This window comes from Canis lupus, chromosome 17 (assembly GCF_011100685.1).
Source record: "Canis lupus familiaris isolate Mischka breed German Shepherd chromosome 17, alternate assembly UU_Cfam_GSD_1.0, whole genome shotgun sequence".
Classification (NCBI taxonomy): domain Eukaryota; kingdom Metazoa; phylum Chordata; class Mammalia; order Carnivora; family Canidae; genus Canis; species Canis lupus.
Genome location: NC_049238.1, coordinates 60541442 through 60569303, shown reverse-complemented (window position 1 = coordinate 60569303; position 27862 = coordinate 60541442). Strand labels below are relative to the sequence as shown.

The 27862-nt window shown below is 38.4% G+C and overlaps 1 protein-coding gene and 1 long non-coding RNA gene across 3 annotated transcripts in view; one reads left to right on the top strand and one right to left on the bottom strand.

The window, feature by feature from the left end:
- Positions 1–304: 304 nt before the first annotated feature.
- Positions 305–17584, top strand: CTSS (cathepsin S). The gene is made up of 8 exons (NM_001002938.2): positions 305–436; positions 1377–1500; positions 3556–3678; positions 4738–4887; positions 8417–8644; positions 10158–10323; positions 11667–11769; positions 17115–17584. The coding sequence occupies exons 1-8, from the start codon at positions 411–413 to the stop codon at positions 17212–17214; spliced, it is 1020 nt and encodes a 339-aa protein (NP_001002938.2). The 5' UTR covers positions 305–410; the 3' UTR covers positions 17215–17584.
- The window catches only part of LOC111090721, a 42039-nt gene continuing 24328 nt past the window's right edge, over positions 10152–27862 (bottom strand). The window contains exons 3-5 of one of the 2 annotated variants that reach the window (XR_005372756.1): positions 26891–26965; positions 25602–25716; positions 10152–10364 (exon numbers count right to left, since the gene is read on the bottom strand). This is a non-coding gene — a long non-coding RNA (uncharacterized LOC111090721). The remainder of the gene's footprint in view (positions 10365–25601; positions 25717–26890; positions 26966–27862) is intronic. The other variant, XR_005372757.1, reaches the window with a different exon arrangement.

Genomic DNA, 27862 nt, shown 5'->3' with positions numbered 1-27862 from the left:
AGGAAATTCTGGAGGAAGCTGGATGATTCAGGAGCTTAATCCTAATCTCCTCATAAATAAATGTTTCCATCTGAAAATTGGTGTTTTGAGGTAAAGTGAATTATCAAAATGATGAGGGATTAAAGGGTAAATTGGCACTGCTCCTATTTTGCTGAGTTTGTTCTACTGATCTGCTCCACTGGGGGCTCTTTTTGACGGCTTACTGTACCCACTTTGTCTCCAAAACCATAAGGGTGAGGGCCAGAGATAGCTGATGTAGTTAAATTTTAAATGAAACTGAAATGAAAGTTCACTTCCTCATTGTGGATGTCTCATGTGACAAGCCTGATTTCTTTTTAAAGTCAATTTAACTGAAGTCTCTTTGCTGCCTTAAAATCTTTGGAGAGGATTCACCACCAGGCATTATTAGTATGGGAGCACCTGCAGGTTCTTTCATGTATGTACTGTTTGTTCTTTTTCTACTGTTTGATCTTTAAACCCTCTGTTTGTGTCTTTAGCTTGCTGTGCTTGCCAGGCTTTAAATCTTTGGTTTCAGGAAGTAAACTAAAATATTGTGCCATTCAATTTGCCTCTTCTTTTTTTGACTAAAAAGAATCTATTTTTGAAAAGTTAATGTCTGCTTACACATCTAAACCTGTGCCTGAAACATAACTTTCTTTGGAATATAATTTGAAGAATGACATGGCTAAAATTCCAGCTCTTTTGAATTTAAAATAAAACAGAAAATAGAATCCAGTTTGAGGGAGGTAGTCACTGAATTACTGTTAAAGTCTTTTTGTATTAAATATAGAAGTGGTGTTTTCAAAAATTTACTTAAGTGCTTCCTTTGAAGTGGGTATTTTCGTTATTGGAAAAATGACTTAAAAATTAAATGATTCTAGGATTTGAAAACGATACATAGGAGTTGTCTTTCAACTACCTCTAAATGTTGTGGATATATAAATAGACCAGTTAAGAAGAGCCCCTGTATTCAAAACTTATTTAGATAAACTGATTTTTCAGTTTGCCTTCCTCTTATGGATAGGGGTGTGTGTGACAATTTCCCTTGATTAGATTTGTTGGCAAATCCTGTAAAATCCCTGCCTCCCTCCCCTACCCAATTCCCCCTACCTTGGATGAAAGTTTGATATACTAGATATTAAGAAATTTCTGAAAATTACTTTTTAAAGCGCTACAAAGTATTGGAAGTGGTATTAGAGTCATAAATCTACCGTTACTCCCTGTGACAATAAATCACAGAAAGTTTCCTCTATAATTCTGATTTCTATTGTCCTTCTGACAGACTTTATGTTGCTATTTATTTTAATGAAAAAATATGGGCATAATATGTGCAGCTAACAACTATTCCTCTTATGTTACCTTTCCTTTAACACAAGGAAATGGCTAGTTGGGCTGCTTCCGTTGTGCTCCTATGCAGTGGCACAAGTACATAAAGATCCCACTCTGGATCATCACTGGAATCTCTGGAAGAAAACCTACAGCAAACAATACAAGGAAGAGGTTAGTGAGCAATTTGCTTTTACTCAAGTATTCTATGCTTTCTCCTCCTGAAACTTAGATTCTTATGAGCAATGTTTTCCATAAATGCTTACACACTCATTTCTTGCCAGATTCTATTCTTGGTACCAGAGAATATAGCAAGAAAAAAACAAAGTTCCTGTTTTTGTGGAACTCATATCTCAGCAGGCAAGACAGAAACTAAGTAAATAAATAAGCAGATATATAGTATGTTAGGTGGTGATAAGAGCAGTAGAGAAAAATAAAGCAAGACATTGGGGGTCTAGTGAGACCTAGAGCTGGCGGGCTCTGGGAAACGGCTGTGAGAGGTTCAGAGAGATTATTCACTATATATGATGGAATGCTTAAGGAAGCACCCTCATTGAAGGTTGAATTCTGGATGTGTGAGCTGAGAATTCATAGAAGTCAGGGAGCAAACAAAATCGTAACTCGAATGAACATTCCAGGCCAAGGGGGATAAAGTACATATTCAAGGACAAAAAGACCTTATTTCAGTCCTGGGCATATAGAAGCATTACCAGATGTTTTTTACTTTCAATTCCCACTTTGTACTTTTGTTTTTACTTCAATGCATACTCATTGGTTGTTGTTGTTTTAAAGATTTTATTTATTTATTCATGAGAGTAAATTTCTCTCTCTGTGAGAGAGAGAGAAGAGACATAGGCAGAAGGAGAGAGGCAGAGACATAGGCAGAGGAAGAAGCAGGCTCCCTTGTGGAGAGCCTGATGCAGAACTCAATCCCAGGACCCTGAGCAGAAGGCAGACGCTCAACCACTGAGCCACCTAGGTGCCTCTCAATGCATACTTACTGGTTTTTAAGATCTTAACCCTCGTGCTTCAAATAACTAAGTCCTATAACTATATCATATTTCTAAGCTTGGGGATGCCTGGCAGGCTCAGTCAGTAGACTCTTAATCACAACTATTAATGTCAGGGTCATTGAATTCAAGCCCCATGTTGGGCATAGTGCCTACTTAAAAAATTTACTTCTGAGGCCCAGCTGGCTGATTCAGTCAGTGGAGCAAGTAATTCTAAATCTTGGGATTGTAGGGTTGAGCCTCACATTGGGTATAGAGATTGCTTAAAAATAAAATCTCTAGGGACCCCTGGGTAGCTCCGTGGTTGAACATCTGCCTTCAGCTCAGGGCTGAAGGGTACCTGGATCCGGGATCTGGGATCTTTTAAAAAAATCTTTTAAAGAAATGTACTTTTTTAAAAATAAAGATTTTATTTATTTATTTATTTTAAAGATTTTATTTATTTATTCCTTTTTTTTTTTTTTTTTTTAAATTTTTATTTATTTATGATAGTCACACAGAGAGAGAGAGAGAGAGAGAGAGAGGCAGAGACACAGGCAGAGGGAGAAGCAGGCTCCATGCATGCACTGGGAACCTGACGTGGGACTCGACCCCGTGTCTCCAGGATCACGCCCTGCGCCAAAGGCAGGCGCCAAACCGCTGCGCCACCCAGGGATCCCTATTTATTTATTCCTGAGAGACACAGAGAGGCAGAGACACTGGCAGAGGAAGAAGCAGGCTCCCCACAGGAGCCCAATGAGGGATTCCATCCTGGATCCTGGGATCACGCCCTGAGCTGAAGGCAGATGCTCAACCGCTGAGCCACCCAGGCTTCCCATTTTCTTAGTAGTGATGAATTTTACCCTCATCCAGTCCCCTTTAGAAACAGGCCTCTAATTTCAAAGTTAACTAGAGTTAGATGTTCAGTTAGCACCATTATCTGGTTAAATGAATACTATCTCTCTTTTTAATGACTCCAGTCCCTTGGAATGAATGAAAATTACTTTTGATTAGTATCCTACCTTTATAATTTATCTCAAAGTTCATATAATATAATGCTACTGCACACTTAATAAACTACAGTATAGTATAAACATGACTTTTCTATGCACAGGGAAACCAAAATCTTCATTTGATTAACTTTATTCTGATATTTGCTTTACCACCGTAGTCTGGAACTGAACCTCCAATATCTTTAACATATATGCCTGTGACTATGTTCTTCTTCCTTACATTTTAGAATGAGGAAGTAGCACGGCGTCTCATCTGGGAAAAAAATCTAAAATTTGTGATGCTTCACAATCTGGAACACTCAATGGGAATGCATTCATATGATCTAGGCATGAACCATCTGGGAGACATGGTAAGTAAATTACAAATAATCCTACTTTCATCTATGGGTAAGAATGATTTCCATTTCCCCAAAGACAATCTGAAGGTAAACAGCAAAGTAATGTGTGTGTGTGTGTGTGTGTGTGTGTACGAAGTTAGAAAACAGTAGAATTTAAGGACAGAAGAATTTGCAGATTTCTTGTTTAGTCCTACTGTGACCACCTTCCTTAATAAATTTTTTAGAGGAATATTTGAAACTCACAGGCTACTATTGCTTTTTGTTTTTTATTAATTCTAGAATGCATTGCCTAAATATTACTCACAATCTTTTAGAGTAAGTTACCATACTTAGGTACCTCTAAAGTGATAATTCAGTATGGTTCCACCTGCTTTCTTAATGAGGGAGTGTGGGTATTTAACATCACAAATACTCTCCATTAGTTTTTAGATTTTTTTCTACCCTACAAAACTTTACTGTTGAGACCAAAATTAAGAATCACAGTGCCTCTTGGAAGAGAACACCCCAGGTAGATTAAATTTCTATTTAAATGCAGGCATCTCTTTTGTAATTCTTTCTCAAAAGGAAAACCAGTTCAGTCCACTTTTTAAACAGCCCTTTTATAAAATTCGGCCTTGCTTTAAACCAAAAATCTGCCTTCCTGTAACTTCTAGTTTTTACTATTTTCTTCTTCCCAATGCCTGACTGGGTGCTAAGACAAAGTGTGAAAGAAATCCAGATAATTCCCCTATCAGACAGCAGTACCCATGTTGGTCACAACTACCACTAATTTTCTCAGTTGTTAAATATATTAAAAGTTACAGTTATTAGAATACTGAAAAGAGGGGTGTCTGGGTGGCTCAGTTGGTTAAGTGTCTGCCTTCCGCTCAGGTCATGATCCCAGGGTCCTGGGATGGCGTTGGGCTCCCTGCTCAGAGGGAAGTCTGTTTCTCCCTCTCCTTGTGCCCCTCTCTCCTGCCCATGCTCTGTCTCTCTCTTTCTCTCTCTCTCAAATAAATAAATAAATAAAATCTTAAAAAAAGAAAAAGAATATTGAAAAGAAGGTCATAAGTGAATATATTTACCTTGTAGACTGGTGAAGAAGTGATATCTTTGATGGGTTCCCTGAGAGTTCCCAGCCAATGGCAGAGAAATGTCACTTATAGGTCAAACTCTAATCAGAAATTGCCTGATTCTGTGGACTGGAGAGAGAAGGGCTGTGTTACTGAAGTGAAATACCAGGTGAGTATTGTCATCCCAGGCTTCTGTACCCCAGGAAGAGTTTCTTTTCTGTCAATACTTAGTCTAGCTACATAATTTGGCAGTGGAATCTCCCTTATGTTCTTTCTTTATTCTTTTTTTAATTTTATTTATTTATTCATGAGAGACATACAGAGAGAGAGAGAGGCAGAGACACAGGAAGAGGGAGAAGCAGGCTCCATGCAGGGAGCCCGACATGGGACTCGATCCCGGGACTCCAGGACCACACCCTGGGCTGAAGGCGGCGCTAAACCGCTGAGCCACCTGCGCTGCCCCCCCACCCCACACCCCCTTATGTTATTTCTAATGATTTTTCTTATTCTTGTCTTCCCAACTAAATTTTATTTATTTATTTATTTAAGATTTTTTTAAAAAATTTATTCACGAGAGATACAGAGAGGCAAAGGCACAGGCAGAGGGAGAAGCAGGCTCCATGCAGGAAGCCCGATAGGGGACTTGATCCCTGTACCTCGGGATCACGCCCTGAGCCAAAGGCAGACACTCAACCACTGCGCCACCGAGGCGTCCTGTCCCAACTAAATTTTAAATTGTAAATTCCTGGGGATCCCTCGGTGCCTCAGCAGTTTGGCGCCTGCCTTTGGCCCAGGGCACGATCCTGCCCTGGCATGGAGCCTGCTTCTGCCTCTCTCTCTCTCTCTCTCTCATAAATAAATAAATAAATAAATAAATAAATAAATAAATAAATAAATAAATCTTTAAAGAAAAATAAATAAATTGCAAATTCCTGAGGACAATGACCACATATCATACTTTAATGTATTTTCCACCGTTTAATCCTTGTTTTGTCTTACTGTGGCCACTTTCCTTAACATGTTTTTTAGGGGAATATTTGAAACTCACAGGCTACTATTTCTTTTGTTTTTTATTAATTCTAGAAAACATTGCCTAAAGATTACTCACAATCCTTTAGGGTAAGTTACCAAACTTATATAAATCTAAATTGATAGAACACCAATGGTTACAGCCACATTAGATAAAACTATGAACTGAGCAAATAGAGTTCTTTAAGGCAGACTTTTAGTGCTCATACTATCCATCAACTGCACTGGACCTTTCACCAAGCCAATTGCTTGAGAAACAGTATTGTGTGTGAGAGCGTATCGATCAGGAGGTTTCTTCCTCCATTTCAGTGTTGAAAGAGAGGAGAAACCTAGAGCTGAGAGTAGCCTATAAATTGTACCAGTCAAGTAAACTCATGACTACGCTTGCATTGTTACAATAAGAAATACAGTACAGTTTTTAAAAATTTGTTCCTGTTTTTGTATATCCGTTAGTTTGCTTTAAGGGGTGCTTGGGTGGCTTAGTTGGTTAAGCATCTGACTCTTGAGCTCAGCTCAGCTCTTGATCTCAGAGTCATGAGTTCAAGACCCAGGTAGGGCTCTACACTGGGTATAGAGCCTACTTAAAAAAAAAAAGGGATCCCTGGGTGGCGCAGCGGTTTGGCGCCTGCCTTTGGCCCAGGGTGCGATCCTGGAGACCCGGGATCAAATCCCACGTCGGGCTCCCGGTGCATGGAGCCTGCTTCTCCCTCTGCCTGTGTTTCTGCCTCTCTCTCTCTCTCTCTCTTTGTGTGTGACTATCATAAATAAATAAAAAAAATTAAAAAAAAAAGCAGCAAAAATCCTCAATTAGTTAGAGATAACTAAGGGCAAAACACATGCATCACCTCAGAGGTCAGGATAAGGGAGAGGAATCTAAGTGTTCTAAGCAGTATCCCCTGGCTGGTGACCAATGAAGAAAGTAAAAATTTTTTATTAGAGTTCAATTTGCCAACATACAGCATAACACCCAGTGCTCATCCGGCCAAGTGCCACCCTCAATACCCATCACCCAGTCACCCCAACCCCCCGCCCACTTCCCCTTCCACTACCCCTTGTTCATTTCCCAGAGTTAGGTGTCTCTCATGTTTTGTCACCCTCACTGATATTTTCACTCATTTTCTCTCCAAGAAAGTAAAATTTAAGAAGTAAATGGACTGCCAGTATCTTATTCTTTTCTACCTAGATATTTTTCTTGTAATTAGTTTTGGGTTTCTTATTAGAGCTTCTCTAAAATAAAAACTTGGGAGCAGCCCAAGTGGCTCAGCGGTTTAGCGCTGCCTTCAGCCTAGGGCGTGATCCTGGAGACCAGGGATCGAGTCCCATGTCAAGTTCCCTGCATGGAGACTGCTTCTCCCTCTGCCTGTGTTTCTGCCTCTCTCTCTGTCTCTCATGAATAAATAAAATAAAATAAAATAAAAGCTTGGGGACACCTGGCTGGCTTAGTCAGTAGGAGCATGCAACTCTCAACATCAGAATCATGCATTCAAGCCCCATGTTGGGCATAGAGCCTACTTTAAAAGATAAAGTAAAATAAAATGGAAGTTTGGGGGAAAAAAAAGAAAGTTTGGGAAGATCCAATGCATGTTTAGGTGTTAACTATAAATAATTTAACAAGGGACAGCCTGAGTGGCTCGGCGGTTTAGCACCTCCTTCAGCCCAGCACATGATCCTGGGGACCTGGGATCGAGTCCCACCTTGGGCTCCCTGCATGGAGCCTGCTTCTCCCTCTGCCTGTGTCTCTCTCTATGTCTCTCATAAATAAATAAATAAATAAATAAATAAATAAATAAATAACTTAACGAGCTCCTTTCTCTGCATGCTTGCATTTTAATGGGTGATTTTGCTTAAACCGAAAACAAAATCAGGGGCACGTGGGTGGCTCAGTGGTTGGGCGTCTGCCTTCAACTCAGGTCGTGATCCTGGGATGGAGTCCCGCATCAGGCTTCCTGCTCAGCAGGGAACCTGCTTTTCCCTCTGCCTATGTTTTTGCCCCTCTCTGTGTCTCTCATGAATAAATAAATAAATAAAATCTTTTAAAAAATCAAATTAAATTTGCTTCCTTTGGGTAGAGAACAAGGTGGAATGAAGGAAGATCTGAATTAGAACAATTATGATAGGGCTCTGGACCTTTTTTTAACTAAAGCAGCTTTGTGTTTTTCTGTTTGTTTATGCTTCCCTGTAAAAGATCTTTGATCAAAAAATTATGAAGCTAAAAATGTTTGAAAAGATTTAACCTTATATTTTCAGGCCTTATTTGACAAGAGAAAGGGTATTTTAGGTCAAGAGAATCATCCTAGCTCCTCTCAAAATCACTGTACTGTAGATGACAGTCTACCTCATTTATAGGTAAAGATAGCTGGGATCTAGCACATGCTCAGTAAGTACTGTTTCTTTTTTTTTTTTTTTTTTTTTTAGTAAGTACTGTTTCTTAATATATTTGACCACGGCAATTATGCTTTGAGCTCAGCCATTTGCAAATCTCTATCAATATTGGACCTTGTTCTGAGAAGAGAACAATCAAGTATTTAGTCTTCATGTCCATGTCTAAGAAATGAAGAAATTGTAATGGGGGAGGAGCTGACATGTGTTGGGAGGTGCCCAGTTTGTGTTATAGAAGTCTTCCTTACTGACTTTTTATGATTGTCTTTGTGACTTTGTCTCTATTTTAGGGTTCTTGTGGTGCTTGTTGGGCTTTCAGCGCTGTGGGGGCCCTGGAAGCACAACTGAAGCTAAAAACAGGAAAGCTGGTGTCTCTGAGTGCACAGAACTTGGTAGATTGCTCAACTGAAAAATATGGGAATAAAGGCTGCAATGGCGGTTTCATGACAACTGCTTTCCAGTATATTATTGATAACAACGGCATTGATTCAGAAGCTTCCTATCCCTACAAAGCCATGGTATGTCACAAACTTTTTGTGCTAATCTATGACTTTATGCTATCCCTTACTAGCTGAACTAAACTCACAACCAAGCCAATTGCTTGAGAAGCAGTGTATGAAAATCCTGATCAGGAATTCTTATATTTTTGAGAGTTTTCTTCCTTATTCAATAGTCTTAATTTATCAGAGACAGAATGGTTTTAAGCAAGTAGAATTCATGCTTAAAGAAATGGATTTTCAATAAACCTCAGAATTCTCTGTCTACCTGGCATTTTAACTTGTTTTTCCTACGGCCTCCCATGCTCAACCTTATTCTCAGATCATTGACAACATCAATCTTCTACCAAAACACTAACTACATAATGCTGTCTTCTTCCTCTTCACAAGCTCATGACATATTTTATTAAATTAATATATCCATATTACAGAAAATTTAGAAAAGATAAAAAATACCACTCCAAAACCTACCTTAACCACCATTGTTTTGGTTTATTTCTTTCAAGTTCTTTTTCTTATTAAGCATTTAAAAGGATGCACAACAAAAGTGAATTTATAACCTCTTTTCCTTTTTTTTTTTTTTTTTTTAAGATTTTACTTATTTATTCATGAGAGACACAGAAAGAGACAGAGAGAGGCAGAGGGAGAAGCAGGCTCCATGCAGGGAGCCTGACACAGAACTCGATCCCGGGTCCCCAGGATCACACCCTGGGCCGAAGGTGGCGCTAAATCGCTGAGCCACCCAGGCTACCCCTATAACCTCTCTTTTCCTATGAAAATATACTCTCTAAATGTTTTTCAGATTACATGGTCTTTATAAACCTTCATTTAAACAGCAGATCATCAGGGGATCCCTGGGTGGCTCAGCAGTTTAGCACCTGCCTTTGGCCCAGGGCGTGAACCTGGAGTCCTGGGATCGAGTCCCACGATGGGCTCCCTGCATGGAGCCTGCTTCTGTGTCTCTGCCTCTGTGTCTCTCATGAGTAAATAAATAAAAAAATTCTTTAAAAAAAACTGCAGATCATCTTGCAGGCATTATATTATCAAAAATATTTTAAAGTTCTAAGAGCACCTGGGTGGCTTAGTGGTTGAATGTCTGCCTTTGGCTCAGGGTGTGATCCCGGGGTCCTGGGATCTCATCCCACATCAGGCTCCCCACAGGGAGCCTGGTTTTCACGAATAAATAAATAAAATCTTTTTAAAAAGATTTTAAAGTTCTAGTATAGAGTTTATGATCTTTACATAGTATACACCCATAATCCACTTGAGAGTCTGAGGGACTTTATGATGCATGCATGAAGATGTTCACAATTTAAAACAATATAATAGTTACGTATTTCCTCTATTACTGGTGAAACATTGAACTGTTTTGGAAGATTTTATTTTTCTTTCTTTAAAAGGAGGAAGGAAACTTAGACATTTGAAAAACTAAATTAGGAAAGAAAACATATTTGAAATCCAGACTTAGGATGTTGGTGATTTATAAAGGAAGTTGAAATATACTTCTTTATCTGATTTATACCTTTTTTTGCAGAATGGAAAGTGCAGATATGACTCAAAAAAGCGAGCTGCCACATGTTCAAAGTATACTGAACTTCCCTTTGGCAGTGAAGATGCCTTAAAAGAAGCTGTGGCCAATAAAGGACCTGTGTCTGTGGCTATAGATGCGAGCCACTATTCTTTCTTCCTGTACAGAAGTGGTAAAAACTCTGATATATTATCCTTTTGTTATATGCTGCCCCTGCATCACAAGAAAGAATATTATCATTCCCCATCACCTCAACTCTGAGTGTTCAGGTTAAACAAAATCCTCCATTTCACATATATGTTTTAATACCCGGTTTTAATTAGTAAAGTAATACTCATCAAAACTTACTACTACTACATGCCAAGTACTATGATAAATTCTTTCTCTGCATTGTCTTATTTAATCCTCATAATAACCCTTATTTACAGATGAACAAGTCTTAGACAGTTAATTTGCCTAAAGTCATATAGTCTGGAAGTGATCAGCTAGCTAGGATTAGAAACCATGTTACTTTGACTCCAGACCCTGGGCTCCTAACTCCTGTAGCCACTGTGCACTGTAGGTATAGTATTGCAGTATACAAGGAGAACACCCACCAGTGTTAGAGCATTGTGTTAAACAAAGTAAATGGGGGATCCCTGGGTGGCTCAGTGGTTTAGCGCCTGCCTTCGGGCCCAGGGCTTGATCCTGGAGTCCCAGGATCAAGTCCTGCATCGGGCTCCCTGCATGGAGCCTGCTTCTCCCTCTGCTTGTGACTCTGCCTCTCTCTCTCTCTGTTTCTCATGAATGAATAAATAAAATCTTTAAATAAATAAATAAATAAATAAATAAATAAATAGCTATACTGATTAAAAAAAAAATCTCACCCTAAAGATCATTTCATCTAGGAAAGCATAAAAATATAGAGAATAAACAAGTTAGGAATATATACAAAGAAATACAGTAATTGAAGAGTCAATTATATTGACTCTGTTATATAGAGATCTAAGTTAAAAATAATTAGAAAAAGGGGGTTCCTGAGTGTCTCAATTGGTTAAATGTCCAACTCTTGATTTCAGCTCAGGTCATGATCTGAGAATAGTGAGACTTAGCCCTGTGTCAGGATGTACGTGCTCAGCACAGAGTCTGCTTGAGATTCTCTCTCTCCCTCTGCCCCTCGTACTGCTCATGGTCACTTGAGAGCTCTCGCTCTCTCTTAAATAAATAAATAAATAAATAAATAAATAAATAAATAAATAAATAAGATCCTTAAAAAATTAGATAAAAGTAGCTGTTTATCAAAGATTTCCAAGGGAGCTGTGATTGAACTGATACCAAACTTGGCAAGAAAACTGACAAATACAGCATTGATGGCAAAGAATTATGAACTCTAGTTTAATGAGAGTATATGTTTCTAAAATTATAATTTAACTTACCATGTATATAAAATAGTCTACTAAAAGCAATAGCATTTTCAAATGTCCTTCATTGCCACATACCATTCACTCTTTTTCTTCACCTGTATTTTATTCTCAGGTGTCTACTATGAACCATCCTGTACTCAGAATGTGAATCATGGAGTATTAGTGGTTGGCTATGGTAACCTTAATGGGAAAGACTACTGGCTTGTGAAAAACAGGTAATATATTTGCACTTTAATGTATATTTAATTAAAATAAGGAATTCAAAGGAGCTTCAAAAAATACATTCCTAAGATTATGATGATGAGGATCATGATAATGACAATGATAAACATTTATAGCTTCTTATAAAGTGACATTCTAAATTTATTACTCAGTGCCCCTATTTCTTCACTTCCTATTCTGGCTTCAGTAGTTTGTTTTCATGATTTATCTTCTAGAATATTTGATAATTCTTTCTCAGTCTCCTTTATAAATATCTATTCCTTTGCTCAGCCCCTAAATATTGGTCTTTCCTCCAGGGCTCCATCCTTTCCCCAGGACACTCCTCCTCCTCCCCTCCCCCTTATCCCCTCCTCTTCTTCCTCCTCTTCCTTCTTCTTCTTCTACTTAAGATTTTATTTATTTATTTCAGAGAGAGCAGAGAGCACAAATGGGCGTGAACTGGGTGTGTCTCTGCCTCTGTGTCTCTCATGAGTAAATAAATAAAAAAATCTTAAAAAAAAAAACTGCAGATCATCTTGCAGGCATCATATTATCAAAAATATTTTAAAGTTCTAAGCATTTAGAACTCCCGTGGGAGCGGGAGTGGGGAGGCAGAGGGAGAGGGAAAAGCAGACTCCCTGCTGAGCAGGCAGCCCAATGCAGGGCTCTACCCCAGGACCCTGGGATCATGACATGAGCTGAAAGCAGAAACAACCAACTGAGCTACCCAGGCACCCTGCTCATTATTCTTCTTAGCCTACATTTTTCCTGGGTACTATCACTCCATTCTTAGGATTTTAGCTATAACCTATATGCTGATAGCTTTCAAATCTCAGCTCTAGCTCTATCCTCTGCCCTGAAATTTGGACTTATTTATCTGGACATATCCATTTCTATGCATCTTAGTTTCTCCAAATTCAATATGTCCAAAGAATTCAGAACCCTCTCTACCCTATTGTCCTCCCCAGAACTTCCTATATCACTAAATGGCAATAACACACAACAAAGTCACTCAATTAGATACTATGGATTTGTTGTAGGCCCCTCCAGATCTAATCAAGCAACAAGTCAAACTAGTTTTACATGTATCTGTCCTTGCTTCTGTCCCCTCTCCATTTCTTCCATTATTGCTTTGGTACAGATGTCTCTTGCCCAAACTATTCCTATAGCCTTCAAACTGGTCTCCTTTACTCTTAAGCCCATCTTTTGTACTGCTTCCAAACTGGTTTGTTTCAAATATGACAAACTGGGCTTATACCTGTTCTACAGAGTACCATTTGATATAAAATTAATGTTCCCTAGTAGAGAAGACAAGTCATCTATGTTGTGGTCCCTGCCTGCCCTGCCAGGCTCAATTGCTGGCACTTATTTCACACTTTTCTTTCCAGTTAAATTGAACTCTACACAGAGTTCCCATATATATCATTTTACCTTTAATATCTTCATATCTTGGTTATACTGTTCTCTTTGCCTGGAGTATTCTTTTTCCTCACTTGGTTTATTCCTCCTTTTCCTTTAAAACCAGCTAAGGCATTCTCCATACCAGAAATTTCCCTTTAAATCCTTGGGCTAGTAAAATGTCTTTTTCCTATGCTCCCCAAATGTCTTATGCATACTGGAGTATTTTATACATTATATTTAAAATGTATATTTACCTATCTATCCCTCTAATATTCTGTATGCCCCTTTTGGGTAAAGATTTGTATTGTCTTTGTATCCTTAGCACAATATATGGCACACAAAAAAGATGGTAGTATTTGTATGGCCTATTGGGAAGTAGTTGAGGGATACAACATCCTGGTTCACTTGTAATCTATTCACAGCACTGATAAGCTTGGGCCTGGACCAGTGATAACATTTTTATATGAAGCATTATTTTTTCACTTACATCTTTTCTCTTGTCTGGTTCCTACAGTATATTGTTTGTATATGTTTTCTTTTTTTTAAGATTTTATTTATTTATTCATGAGAGACACAGAAGGAGAGAGAGGCAGAGACACAGGCAGAGGGAGAAGCAGGCTCCATGCAGGGAGCCTGACGTGGGACTCGATCCTGTGTCTCCAGGATCAGGCCCTGGGCTGAAGGCAGCACTAAACCACTGAGCCACCAGGGCTCCCTGTATATGTTTTCTTGTTGACTTCCCATCTCTACTGAAACCGCTCTTCTTGAAGACCATTTATATCTTTTAATGTTTAAATTCAAAACCTATTTTCAGCACTTATTCAGTTGATGAGAATTTACTAGGCATCTACAATGTGATGGCATTATCCAAGCCCTGGAGATACAAAAATTAATGAGAAATCATCCTGTTCCAAAGAAGCTCACATGACAGTCCAGTGGGGAATTAGATATATTTTAACAATAAAATACAACCCATCATGATATAATGATAGACGTCTCTCAATGGCTACGGGGCCATGGATGAAGAGATGCCTAAATGCCTAAAAGTTTCACAGAGAAGGCACTAGTTACTTGCATTAAGTTTTCAGATGAGTGGAATTGCTCACGTGTTAGGAGGAAAATAAATTGCCCAATCACCCAAAAAGGATATGTAATAGCACAGAAATGTGAAAAATTTCTCTTCTTTATAAACTCTCTGCTGTATTTATTTCTTTGGCATCTATGACATAACACTATCCTGACTCATTTTGCTATATTAGTTTTAGCCTCATTTCTTATTTTCTTCCACCTGTCCCTTATGCTCCAGCTCCAGCTGTACTAAAACAAACTCATCTGCAACTTGAGTTTCAACTACTGCCACTATGTGAATGATACCAAATTCACAATCTCTAAAACTAACCTCTCTACTAAGCAACAACCTTCCATGTCCAACTTCCAACTTGACAGCTTTAGCGAAAAATCCAAATTTCCAGAGCATCTGGGTTGGCTCAGTCAGTTAAACAACTGACTCTTGGTTTCAGCTCAGGTTGTGGTCTCATGGGTCATAAGATCAAGCTCTGCACCCCCAACTCCATGCCCAGTGGGAGTCTGCTTGAAGATTCTCTCCCTTTGCCCCTCCCCACTATGTGTGCATGCTATCTCTCTCTCAAATAAATAAATCTTAAAAAAAATCCAAAATTCCCACCTGCCTACCCTATGACTCACAACACACACACACACACACACACACACACGCACATGCACGCACACACTCTCTCTCTCTCAACAAGTCTAATTCAAATTCCCTCTCTCCTTCCATGTAAACTCCCATTCCATCCTCCACCCCTCAAAAGTATTTTAGAACAATCCCAAGGGAAAAATCACTCCCTGTTTTGAGTAATTCATCACCATCTTCATGTTATCAAAGCCTTGGTATCATCTTAGACTCTTTTTTTTTCTCCCTCAATCCACAAGCCTTATTCATTTGGCCTTTGAACCATATTTTATACTTCTTTCTATTCCTGTTCCAATTCAGATTTCACTGTCACCCAGCTATGGAAGTAAATTTTTAAAATATAGATCATGTAAACCTATTTTCAAAAATTTTAAATAGTTTACCATTATCATCATAATGAAGTCCAAATGCCCAGCCAGGCATTCAAGATTCTCCATCATCTAGTTTCCAGCATAGCTCTCTAGACTTTTCTTTCCCTATGTTCTCATGCCTCCATATTTACACTCTGGCCACAGTGAACTACTTACTCATCATTCCCTAAGCTTATAGGCATTTAGCTATTACTACTTCTTTACTTGTGCTGTTTCATCTTCCTGAAATGCCCTTAAAGCCCATTGCTGCCTACCAAAATCCCAATTGTTAATGGTGAAGTGGGCACTGTCATGCATTCTAGTGGAAGAATAAATTGTTACAATCCTTCTTGAAAGCAATATGAATCAAGAACGTTTTAACTATTCACATTCTTTGTCCAATTTTTTCTCATTTCTTGGAATCTATATGAGGAAAATAATCCTAAACATGGGGAAACTTCATACCCAACTTATGTAAATTGTAGCATTCATTCATTCTTCTTTGATAGTGAAAACCAGTAAGCAACCAAGAATGTCTAACAGTAGGGACAATATTAAACTATTACACAATCAAGCCCATGTATTAGGAATTATATTTACTCAGATTATATTTACTCATGCCAGATGTTAATAATGATTATCTTTTTCTACCTTTATGTATTTTCAAAAATCTTTAACAAGTATCATTACTTTTAGAATGAAAAAACCTCACTAAAAATTCTATTCATTCTTAAAACCTATCTCACATGCTATCTCCTCCATATTCCATTAATTTACTCAGAATTGTTTCTCTAAATTCTAAGCTTTAGAAATGCCTTATAAATTCTAGCTATTTCTGTAAAATATGCTCCATCACTAGAATATAAACTTCTTAAAGGTAGAATAGTCTCTTATTCATTTTTGCATCTTTATTCATACCTTGATTCAACAAACATATACTGAGTATTTACCAAGTGACAGAGTGCCAAGCAGATTTGGCAATGAAAAATACAGCCTTTTTATCATCCTTTGAGTTACCCATAGTCTTATAGAGTCAGAAAAACAGATAGTTGCATGTACTGAACATTGCAATAGAATGTGATAAACATTAAGAGTGTAGAAGCACAGAAGAGTACTTGGCCTAACCTGGGAAGTCAGGAAAGGCCTTTTTAGCTAGGTTATTTGAATGAGTATTAAAAGACAAGGGCAGCCCGGGTGGCTCAGTGGTTTAGCACACTAAATACTCAGTAAGTAGAGGTGGCTATGTTTGCTATTATCCAAGTTTGAGTACATTTGATTGGACTCAAGTAGAGTCCATCCCCTTTTTAAAAAAATACAGCCTTGGGCAGCCCGGGTAGCTCAGCAGTTTAGTGCCACCTTCGGCCCAGGGCGTGAGCCTGGAGACCAGGGATCGAGTCCTGCGTCCGGCTCCCTGCATGGAGCCTGCTTCTCCCTCTGCCTCTCTCTCTCTCTCTCTCTATCTGTGTCTCTCATGAATAAATAAATTAAAATCTTAAAAAAAGGGGGGGATCTAAGTTTGATAGAAAATAATAACCTATGGTCCTGTTATGCAAAAACATTTAGAGGTGGGGCCTTGGAAAGAACAATAACACCCTTTCCCTGCAGAAAGTGTATTTACAAAGTAGGACGATTAAAGGTTTGGGTTGGAATTTATATTGTTTTCCTTAGGTATTAAGTCTATTCATCAATATAGCACTAAAGCCTTCCAAACTATCCTTTGAAAATTGCCTAAAAGCCCTGGGGAAATTGTTATACTATTTTGTTCTAATTTTGTTTTGTAGCTTAGCTTTTCATATATAATCACTTTAGGAGAAAAACAATCTAGGAGATAAAAAGTTGATAATGTGATTTGATTATATTCATTTGTAATTTTGTGTTATTTCTTTTTCTAAAGCTGGGGCCTCAACTTTGGTGACCAAGGATATATTCGGATGGCAAGAAACAGTGGAAATCACTGTGGGATTGCTAGTTATCCCTCTTACCCAGAAATCTAGACCTCTTCATTTTATAACAAGTCCAAAAAATTGAAACACTTTCTCTTAATTTAATTTTACCTGCTATAATAGTAAAAATAAATGTGTCATGACCATTGTATATGTGCTCTACTAACAGAATATATAGTTTGGTTCTCTATTTTTTTAACTTTGAAGATATTGGAAAATATTTGCTACATAAGTTAATAATGCGCTATAGATATAACTGTATGAGAATTGGTCAACCTAAGAAATCTGTCATGTTTGTTTTGTCACCATCTTGTTTTACATGCTTTGTCATTTTAAGTTCCCTTATGTCCTTTCCCTTTTGTAATATGATGGCATATAAACGCTCAATAAATATCTCTTTTCAACTTTGTATCATTACCCACATACCATTCTTTTCTTATCCTTAGGTAACTATTTTAATCTATCATGTAAATTGGGGATGTAAATTGTAGTATGCTGGTGAAGGGCTCTGGCAACTTTCATGAAGACACTACTAGATTATTAATATCCTAAGGGCTCAGATTATATTGTTGCACATTAAAGGATTCAGTAATTTTTTTAAGGTAGACAAATACTTAAGACACAATCTGTTTTCAAGAACTTTAGAAGAATAATTTTAATGATCATAAAATACTAATTCAAATTATTTTTACCTAGTCACAGGAATTTGGCCAGAATCTTTTGGGGGCAAATAATTAAGCCAACCTGAACAAAATAACCAAACTGCATCTTATTTAAAATAGTCCATTACTGGAGCACCTGGATGGCTCCGTCAATTAAGTGTCCTACTCTTGACCTCAGCTCGGGTCTTGATCTCAGGGTTGGGGAGTTGAGGCCCTGCACTGGGCTTCACGCTGGGTGCAGAGCCTACTTAAAAAAAAAAAAAAAAAGTCCATTACTGATATTTTTTTTTTAATTTTTTTTATTTATTTATGATAGTTACAGAGAGAGAGAGAGAGGCAGAGACACAGGCAGAGGGAGAAGCAGGCTCCATGCACCGGGAGCCCGATGTGGGATTCGATCCCGGGTCTCCAGGATCGCGCCCTGGGCCAAAGGCAGGCGCCAAACCGCTGCGCCACCCAGGGATCCCCATTACTGATATTTTTAATCTAACTCAGATTGAGCTTCCTTCCAACTGCTCTAGAATAGTAGACAGATTCTGAAGATGCAGTAAGAACTTTATATTTGGGGGCACCTGGGTGACTCAGTCAGTTAAATAACTGACTCTTGATTTCAGTTCAGGTCATAATCTCAGGGTTGTGAGATGGAACCCCAAGATGGGCTCTTTGCTGGGTTGGAGCCTGCTTAAGTAAGATTCTCTCTTTTCCTCTCCGTCCAGCCTTTCTACTTCTAAAAAATAAATAAATAAAATTTATTAAGTTCATGCCTATGACATGAAAAATGTGTGAGATGATATAGTTTATCTTAAATGAACTTAAACTAATTTCACTATATTTGGTTCCTTCTCCATAAATAATTTTTTAAAGATATTTATGTACTTATTTATTTATTTGAGAGAGAGATGGAGAGGGTGTGTGCATGAGCTAGAGGAGAGGCAGAAGGGAAGGGAAAGGAAGAGGGAAAGAACCTCACGTAGACTCCCCACTGAGCCCAGAGCTCCATGCGGGGTTCAATCTCACTATCCCCAGATCATGACCTGAACTGAAACCAATAGTTAGATGCTCAACCAACAGAGCCACCCAGGGGCCCCCATAAAGAACATTTTTTTAAAGATTTATTTATTGGGGATCCCTGGGTGGCTCAGCGGTTTGGCGCCTGCCTTTGGCCGGCGGCGGGATCCTGGAGTCCGGGCATGGAGCCTGCTTCTCCCTCCTCCTGTGTCTCTGCCTCTCTCCCTCTATGTCTATTATAAATAAATAAGTAAATAAATCTTAAAAAAAAAAAAAGATTTATTTATTTATTTATGATAAGTAAATAAATCTTTAAAAAAAGATTTATTTATTTATTTATGATAGACATAGAGAGAGAGAGAGGCAGAGACACAGGAGGAGGGAGAAGCAAGCTCCATGCCGGGAGCCCAACGCCGGACTCGATCCCGGGACTCCAGGATCGCACCCCGGGCCAAAGGCAGGTGCCAAACCGCTGAGCCACCCAGGGATCCCCCATAAAGAACATTTTAAAGAGCAAGAATTGCTAACTGTAAAAACAGGAACATAATATAAAACTACCATCTAAAGTGTAGAGAAACTGAGCCTCATGGCTCAGTTGGTTAAGTGTCTGCCTTCGGCTCAGGTCATGATCCCGGGGTCCTGAGATCAAGCCCCACATCCAGCTCCTTGCTCAGTAGGGAGTCTGCTTCTCCCTCTCCCTTTACCTCCCCTCCGCGCCCCGCAATTGTGCTCTCTTGCTCTCTCTCAAATAAATAAATAAAATCTTTTTTAAAAAAGTGTAGAAAAACACTGTAATTAAAAAATATTTAGTGGATCCTTGGGTGGCTCAGTGGTCTAGAGCCTGCCATTGGCCCAGGGCCTGATCCTGGACTCCCAGAATGGAGTCCTGCGTTGGGCTCCCTGCATGGAGCCTGCTTCTCCCTCTGCCTGTGTCTCTGCCTCTCTCTGTGTGTGTCTCTCATGAATAAATAAATACAATCTTTAAAAAGAAACTTAGTCAAGAACTGACTTAGTCCATAGAGCATGAGATTTTTGGTCTCAGGGTTGTGAGTTCAAGTTTCATATTGGGCACAGAGCTTACTTAAAAAAAATAAGAAGGAAAATGAAAGTGTTTATTAAAAAATATTTAACTGATTATTCTTTAGTTTTTATTTTGCACACAATTTTTCAAGTACTGTAAATGGAACAAAAACTTGGGTAGGTCTTAACTTTCATAAGTCTGGTGAGGCCTATAAACACCTTCTCAAAATAATGTTTTTAAATACATAAAATAAAATATATAGGAATACAAAGGAAACCAATTTTATTGAAATACAGTCATTAAAATATTAAAATATATATTTGTGCCACTAATACATACATTTCTTTTAACAAGAATTAATAACTAAAAAATAATAATAATAAAAAAAAGAATTAATCACTACCTTAAATTTGAAGTAGTGACAAGTGTAAATATTACTTGAAAGATGTCTGCAGAAATTATGATGTTATATATATAAATATCTGACTTTTCTTTTGGTGATAAAATTACAAATATTGCTAATATTATTGTTTATGGACTATATTTCAAATTGAAGAAAATGGTAACTTTCAGTTAGAGGCTAGTGAAAATAAAGATGTAATTTTTTCCACAGAAATTCTCTGAATTGGGCAGCCCGGGTGACGCAGCGGTGTAGCGCCGCCTGCAGCCCAGGGCATGATCCTGGAGTCCTGGGATGGAGTCCCACGTCGGGCTCTCTGCATGGTGCCTGCTTCTCCCTCTGCCTGTGTCTCTGCCTCTCTCTCTAGCTATGTCCCTATGAATAAATAAATAAAATCTTTAAAAAAAAAAAAAGAAATTCTCTGAATTCTATCCATGGACACTGGATCCCTGGTAAAGAACCCTTCAACTAAAAAAAGAGTAAGGAAATATTTAACGAAGATCTTTATTCTATATATACATATATTCTATATGCAACATAAAGGGAAATAAGTAATTTCAAACTTATAGAAATAAACAGCTTTTTAAAAAAATTTAAAGTTTATTTTTTTTAAGATTTTATTTATTTATTCATGATAGAGAAAGAGAGAGGCAGAGACACAGGCAGAGGGAGAAGCTCCATGCACCGGGAGCCCGACGTGGGATTCGATCCCAGGACTCCAGGATCGCGCCCTGGGCCAAAGGCAGGCGCTAAACCGCTGCGCCACCCAGGGATGGATGGATGGATTTAAAGTTTAAAACAAAAAATAAAAGAACAAACATTCTGGAACAATATATGAGGATGATTTGGATAAAATAAAAAGGATACCAGCTAGAAAATATGATAGTAAGTATGTGAGATGATATAAAACTATAAAACCACGGACAAAAAAAAAAAAAAAAAAAAAAAACCTGGACAACTTTAGCAGCTGTGAAAAAAGAAAAAGAAAAACAAACAAGGAGCAAATCTGTGAGTCATTATAGAGTAAAAGTTGACAAATCTTTTAACTGGATAATAAAGGTAAAGAAAGGGGATGGCCTGGGTGGCTCAGTGGTTGAGCATCTGCCTCCTGCCCAGGGCATGATCCTGGGGTCCTGGGATCGAGTCCTGCATGGGGCTCCCTACATGGTGCCTGCTGCTCCTTCTGCCTGTGTCTCTGCCTCTCTCTCTCTTTCGTGAATAAATGAGTAAAATATTAAAAAATAATAATAAAGGTAAAGAAAGGGCGACTGGGTGGCTCAGTTGGTTAAGTGTCTGCCTTCAGGGATCCCTGGGTGGCGCAGCGGTTTGGCGCCTGCCTTTGGCCCAGGGCGCGATCCTGGAGACCCGGGGTCGAATCCCACGTCGGGCTCCCGGTGCATGGAGCCTGCTTCTCCCTCTGCCTATGTCTCTGCCTCTCTCTCTCTCTCTCTCTGTGACTATCATAAATAAATAAAATTAAAAAAAAAAAAAAGTGTCTGCCTTCAGCTCTCGTCATGATTCCATGATGGAGTCCTGAGTCAGGCTCCCAGTTCAGCAGGGAGGCTGCTTCTCTCCCTCTGCCCCTGCCAACTGCTTGTGATCTCTCTCATTCTCTTTCTCTCTCTCTCAAATAAATAAATAAGTCTTTAAAGAAAAGAAAAAAAATGACTCAAGATGAATCAATGTGTCTTTGCTGATGCCTGCCCCCTCCCCAACCATCAATTCATTCTCCAACCAACAGCCAAAGTGATCATTTACAAATATTAACTTGATATATTTCTCAATTGAAAGCATTCAACAGCTCCCATTACACCTGAAATAAAACACAAATTCCATAACATTGGCTATTAAATTCTACATATCCTAGAATATGTAGGTTGAGGCCCAACCTATCTCATTTGGAGTCAGTTTTTGTCATCTGCTATGCACTAATCCATACTGGCCTTCCTTCATTTTTTGAAGCACTTCTTCTATTAAGGCCTTTACAAATGTTATTCTCTTTCCCCGGGATATTTTCCCACCACACTCTTCCAATAACTTCTACTCATCCTTGTGGCTGTAACTCAAATGTCATTTCCTGGGCAGCCTGGGTGGCTCAGCGGTTTAGCGCCACCTTCAGTCTAGGGTGTGATCCTGGAGACCTGGGATCAAGTCCCGCTTTGGCCTCCCGGCATGGAACCTGCTTCTCCTTCTGTCTGTGTCTCTGTGTCTCTCATAAATAATAAATAAAATCTTAAAAAAAAAAAAAGTCATTTCCTTAGAGAGGCCTTCAATAACCCATCTTCTCATGTAAATTGTTTCTTCACCTTTGACTCTCATTGAATCCAGTGCTTTTCTTTCATAACCTTATATCAAATTATAATTATATATATTTATATACTTATTTGTATAACATCTCTCTCCTTTGTTAGATGATAGGCTCAATGAGGGCAGAAATCATCACTTGTTTACTTATCACTTTGTACTTAGAACATAACACACTGCCTGCTTATAGTAGTTTGTCACTATTGAAAGAAAAAATACAAGCAATGGATGAATGCAAATGAATGACCAGCATATTATAAGACTTAGAAGTAAAACTATGTCCTAATAATTCTTTCACAGTAGCGGAAATCTAACACTTGTAGAAACTATTTTAAAACTTCTATTAAATTTAAAGAGGGGGATGACTGGGTGGGGCTCAGCAGTTGAGCGTTTGCCTTTGGTTTCAGAGAGTGATCCTGGGATCCAGGATCGAGTCCCACATTGGGCTCCTTGCAGGGAGCCTGCTTCTCCCTCTGCCTATGTCTTTGTCTCTCTCTCTCTCTGTCTCTCATGAATAAATAAACAAAATCTTTAAAAAAAAATACAATTTAAAGGAACATATTATTCAAAAATTTCCTTTCCTTCTTCCCTCTCTCTTTCCTACATTTTACATCTATACTTTCACCTGGATTTTGTTCTTTTTCCTTTCTACTTCACTGAGATAAAGATAATTTTTTTGAGATAAAGATAATTAATGAATGAGATTGCTTTAATAAAACAGTAAGTTAAAATTTTATAATATTCAGGTAGCTATCAGTTCCTGGGATTATTTATTTATTTATTATTTTATTTTATTTTTTTAGTATAGCTAATACATTCATATGGCTCAAAAATCAAAAAGTATTATAGGGGAGGGAAAAAAAATCTTTTTCCTACTACCCTCCTAGAACCTGTAGCTGGAGCCACAAAAGGTAGATTAACAATAGAAAAAAAGGGGATCCCTGGGTGGCTCAGTGTTTTAGCACCTGCCTTTGACCCAGGGTGTGATCCTGGATTGAGTCCCACATCGGGCTCCTTGCATGGAGCCTGCTTCTCCCTCTACCTATGTCTCTGCCTCTCTCTCTCTCTTTCTCTCCCTCTCTCTTTCTCTCTCTCTCTCTCTGTGTTTCTCATGAATAAGTAAAGTATAGATTGTTCTTTAAAAAAAAAATAGAAAAACATTCAGATTTATTTAACATAAGTTTTCTATGACAGGGAGCCTTCATAAGGAAATGGAGACCAGAAGAAATAAACGTGACTGTTTTTATACTACATTTGGTGAAAAATGGAAAATCTCGGAAAAATATGATAGAACAAAAATCCATGTATAAATTAAAGGTACCAAACCATGGGAATCTTACAAAGGCCTGTTCATTTGGATTTCTCTTGGCATCTCTTTGTCTTTGGAGATAAGGATACTCCTTTCCTTTAGGTACAGGGAGAGCACCTCTCACATGAGGGTCTTATGACATGCTTCAGAGGAAAAGAAAGAGGTCAGAGCCCTGTCACCTGCTGTATCTATGAACCAGTTCAGGGGAAACAGGACAGATAAGAGAATCCTTCCTGTACCTGCTATTTCTCCAATTCCTTCAACTTAAAATATTCAACATGCCAAGATGCCGTATTTTGGGATAGTATGTTCTGAACCCTGTCAGTATATATAGTAGCCAGTTCTCATTATTTGCAGTAATTATGTGCAAATAATACCGTGATTTTCCCTAGAAGGAACACCACAATTTTCTTATGTTTAGTAGCACTAGATAGCACTTCAGCACTATCCATTTTCTTAAAATGGTTTTATTTATTTATTCATAGAGACAGAGAGAGAGAGAGAGAGAGAGAGAGAGAGGCAGAGGCACAGGCAGAAGCAAGCTCCATAAAGGGAGCCTGATGTGGGACTCAATCCAGTGTCCCCAGGATCAAACCCCGAGCTGCAGGCGGCGCTAAACCGCTGCGCCACCGGGGCTGCCGAGTACTATCCATTTAAAACAGCAAAATCACACACACACAAGAAAAAGGCACAACAATGCAAAAACATGATACTAAATAGACCACCAAAAGAACACTTGTTTACAATGAAAGATGAAACAAGAAGGCAGCACATCATCTTGTTCAACCTCGGGAATGTGTATGTAGAAAGACTCAAAAATTTTGCTCACTTTGCACATGTCTGCAAATGAATTCAAAAGAACCATATTGAATTGCTTTCTAAAAAAAAATTAGTCTCCATTTATTTGACAGATTGGCATCCTGTAAATATGTCACTTTTCATAATTGGTCTGTCAGAACTTCAACTTGGGCTCACATAAATGGCTGCTCTAATAGTTACCTGCTGTCATTTTCTTTCTGCATGAATATGTGCTGGCTTAATGCACAGTACACTAGTATGTCCGCATAATATTGGGGGATGTCATGTAGTCCAGTAGAAGAGCTCCATTCCATGGATTTACTTTGCTGTGGTTTCTATGAATTGCTTTTTAATATGGAGTTTACAATTTAATTTTAGTAACTGGGCAAATTCAGTTTTATGAAGAATGTGAATAATGAAGATTGACTATAGAAAACAGTGAAAAATGTCTATCCCATTCCTTTTCCTTAAAGACCCAGATACCGTCTCCTCAGAAGTAACCACTGTTATGAGTTTCTTATATATCTCTCAAGAATTTACTATGCATATACAGGAAACTTAAATATACATTTATGTTACTTTTTTATCATTAATTTTTAAGGGGTCCAGACTATGCCCCAGTGGTATAAAGATTATTTTGAGCTGAAGAAATTTGAAAACTAATGGCTGTAGGACGACCCATTAATTCTCCATTCCCTTTCTTTTCTTTTCTTTTCTTTTCTTTATTTAAGATTTTATTTATTTATTCATGAGAGACACACAGAGAGAGAGAGAGAGAGAGAGAGAGAGAGAGGCAGAGACACAGGCAGAGGGAGAAGCAGGCTCAATGTAGGGAGCCTGATGTGGGACTGAATCCTGGGTCTCCAGGATCACACCCTGGGCTGAAGGTGACGCTAAACCCCTGAGCCACCCAGGCTGCCCATTCCCTTTATTTACCTAAAAGCAAAGCTTCCCAAAAAAATTCAACTGTCCTGAATCCCCTTCCAAGGAGTTTCACAATGGGGGAAGATTAACTCATTACCAAAGACAAGGAATCAGCACAAGTCAGCACCTGGATAAGAAATCACCAAAAGAGACATTGTCATAAAACTATCATATCATATATTCCTCCTATTCTCCTAAGGGCCATTCATTTCTCCTGTAAGTCATATGTTCTCCCATAAGTTACCCTCTGCTCCTCCCCACCCCCTATTAAGATGGCATCTAAACTCCAAAATCTAACCACATTCTTGGGTCACACTTCTCTGTGAACTCCTGTGCACATGTACATGCACAAATTTGTTTTTCCCTCTTGCTAACCTGTCTGTTTAAATTGCAGGCCCCCAAGTACAAAATCAAAAAGGATTCAGGAAAAAATTTTCTTCCCCAACAATTTCAAATAGCAAATGATAAATTGCACAAAAATTGATCCATGGTATATAGATAGACATAGATATAGATATAGATATAGATATAGATATAGATATAGATATGTATATTTGGGCAGTACTTGTGAAAAATAACCAAGAATTTATCAATTTTTGTACAGCAAAAATGTTATGTTTTCTACAGTAAGTACCTAGTAGCTGTTACCAAACAATTCAGTGGCACATTCAAAATAGAAATGTGATTAATACTATGCATAACTGAAAGTTGTTTTATAATATCTGTAAAAGCCTAACATCCCATTCTCTTAATCAGTTATTTTTTAAATCAGTAATATTTTTAAATCAATGATAATCCTTTTAGCTGTTTCTTTTAGTATTTACCTCCAGGTTTCTAATATATCTGTATTGCTCTTTTTGATAGTTATCTACTTATTATTATGAGAATTGATGTTTTAGATGTCTTGCGTCAACACCACCCATTTCTCTACTCTTATCCTCAAAGTATAGTCAGTGATATAGTTGGTCAAATAAGTAGTTACTGATTGTATTGAAGGAATTCAGAATATAGCACCCAAAAATATGCTACTCTAGCATACTATTTTGAGTCAGAAGCACTTGAAAAATAGCAACTGCAGGAAGGACATTCTGATTCTCCTTCTTTTTCTTAAAAGTAAGAGATAAAATTCCCATGTGAAAGATATCCTCCTATATCAGAAGGAAAGAGAAATTCTTGTCACCAAGGGCATGAGGTCGAGGCCAAGGTAAATCTGTACAAACCAACCTTGTTAACCTAACCCCTATCTTTCTAGTCACTTCATTCATTCAACTGCCCCAGCCCAAACCCCTTTGCCTACTCACGTTTTCACAATTCAGTATTCTTTGTCCAACTCAGTATATAAGCATTCAATTCTGCTTCTTTGGGTCTTAACTTTTCTTGTGAAGATTGCCAGGTGCATGTAAAGAAGATATAATTAAAACTCATATGCTTTCTTTTCTTTTTTTTTTTTTTAATTTTTTTTTTTTTTTACTTTTTATTTATGATAGTCACAGAGAGAACAAGAGAGAGAGAGGCAGAGACATAGGCAGAGGGAGAAGTAGGCTCCATGCACCGGGAGCCCGACATGGGATTCGATCCCGGGTCTCCAGGATCGCGCCCTGGACCAAAGGCAGGCGCTAAACCGCTGCGCCACCCAGGGATCCCTCTTTTCTTTTTCATTTTAAGACTTTATTTATTTGACAGAGAGAGAGTGTGTGTGTATAAGCAGGGGGAGACGCAGGCAGGAGAGAGAAGTAGGTTCCCTGCTGAAGAGGGAGCCTGACGTGGGGCTCCATTCCAGGACCCCAGGATCATGACCTGAGCCAAGGGGAAATGCTTAACCCAGGTGCCCCAAAACTTGTATGTTTTCTCCTGTTAATCCTGTTAATCTGTTTTCTGTCAGTTAAATACATAGGACCATGCAGAGACCCTAAGAGAGTAGAGGAGAAATTATTCATCCCCTAGAGCATTATTCTGATTCTGTGATTCAAGATGAGCTATTTACTTCTTCATATTTTTTGTTTTTTTCTATAGTCATCAATAACTCAAAAGTAAATTTAATATGAAGCACAACATAAATCTAACGCGTCATTATTAAGTGGTGTCATCATGGTTTCCCCTCTGCTGAGGCTGAAATTGGTTGTGGTCTTAGGAAACCAAGTTTACCTCAATCTGTTTTCACATCTCTGAAATAGGAGAAATACTAGTGTCTTCCTCACAACAGTCTTAGAAGAAGCAAAGTAGGGGTAACAGAAGAATGAGATAGTGATTTTTTGAAAACCTTTTGTAAACTC

Excerpts from the sequence above, each read along its gene's own strand:
- CTSS (NM_001002938.2), top strand. The coding sequence starts at position 411 with ATGGGAGCACCTGCAGGTTCTTTCAT. Across the intron at positions 1,501-3,555 it reads GCAAACAATACAAGGAAGAG|AATGAGGAAGTAGCACGGCG; the intron begins GTTAGTGAGCAA and ends CTTACATTTTAG. Across the intron at positions 10,324-11,666 it reads TTTCTTCCTGTACAGAAGTG|GTGTCTACTATGAACCATCC; the intron begins GTAAAAACTCTG and ends TTTTATTCTCAG.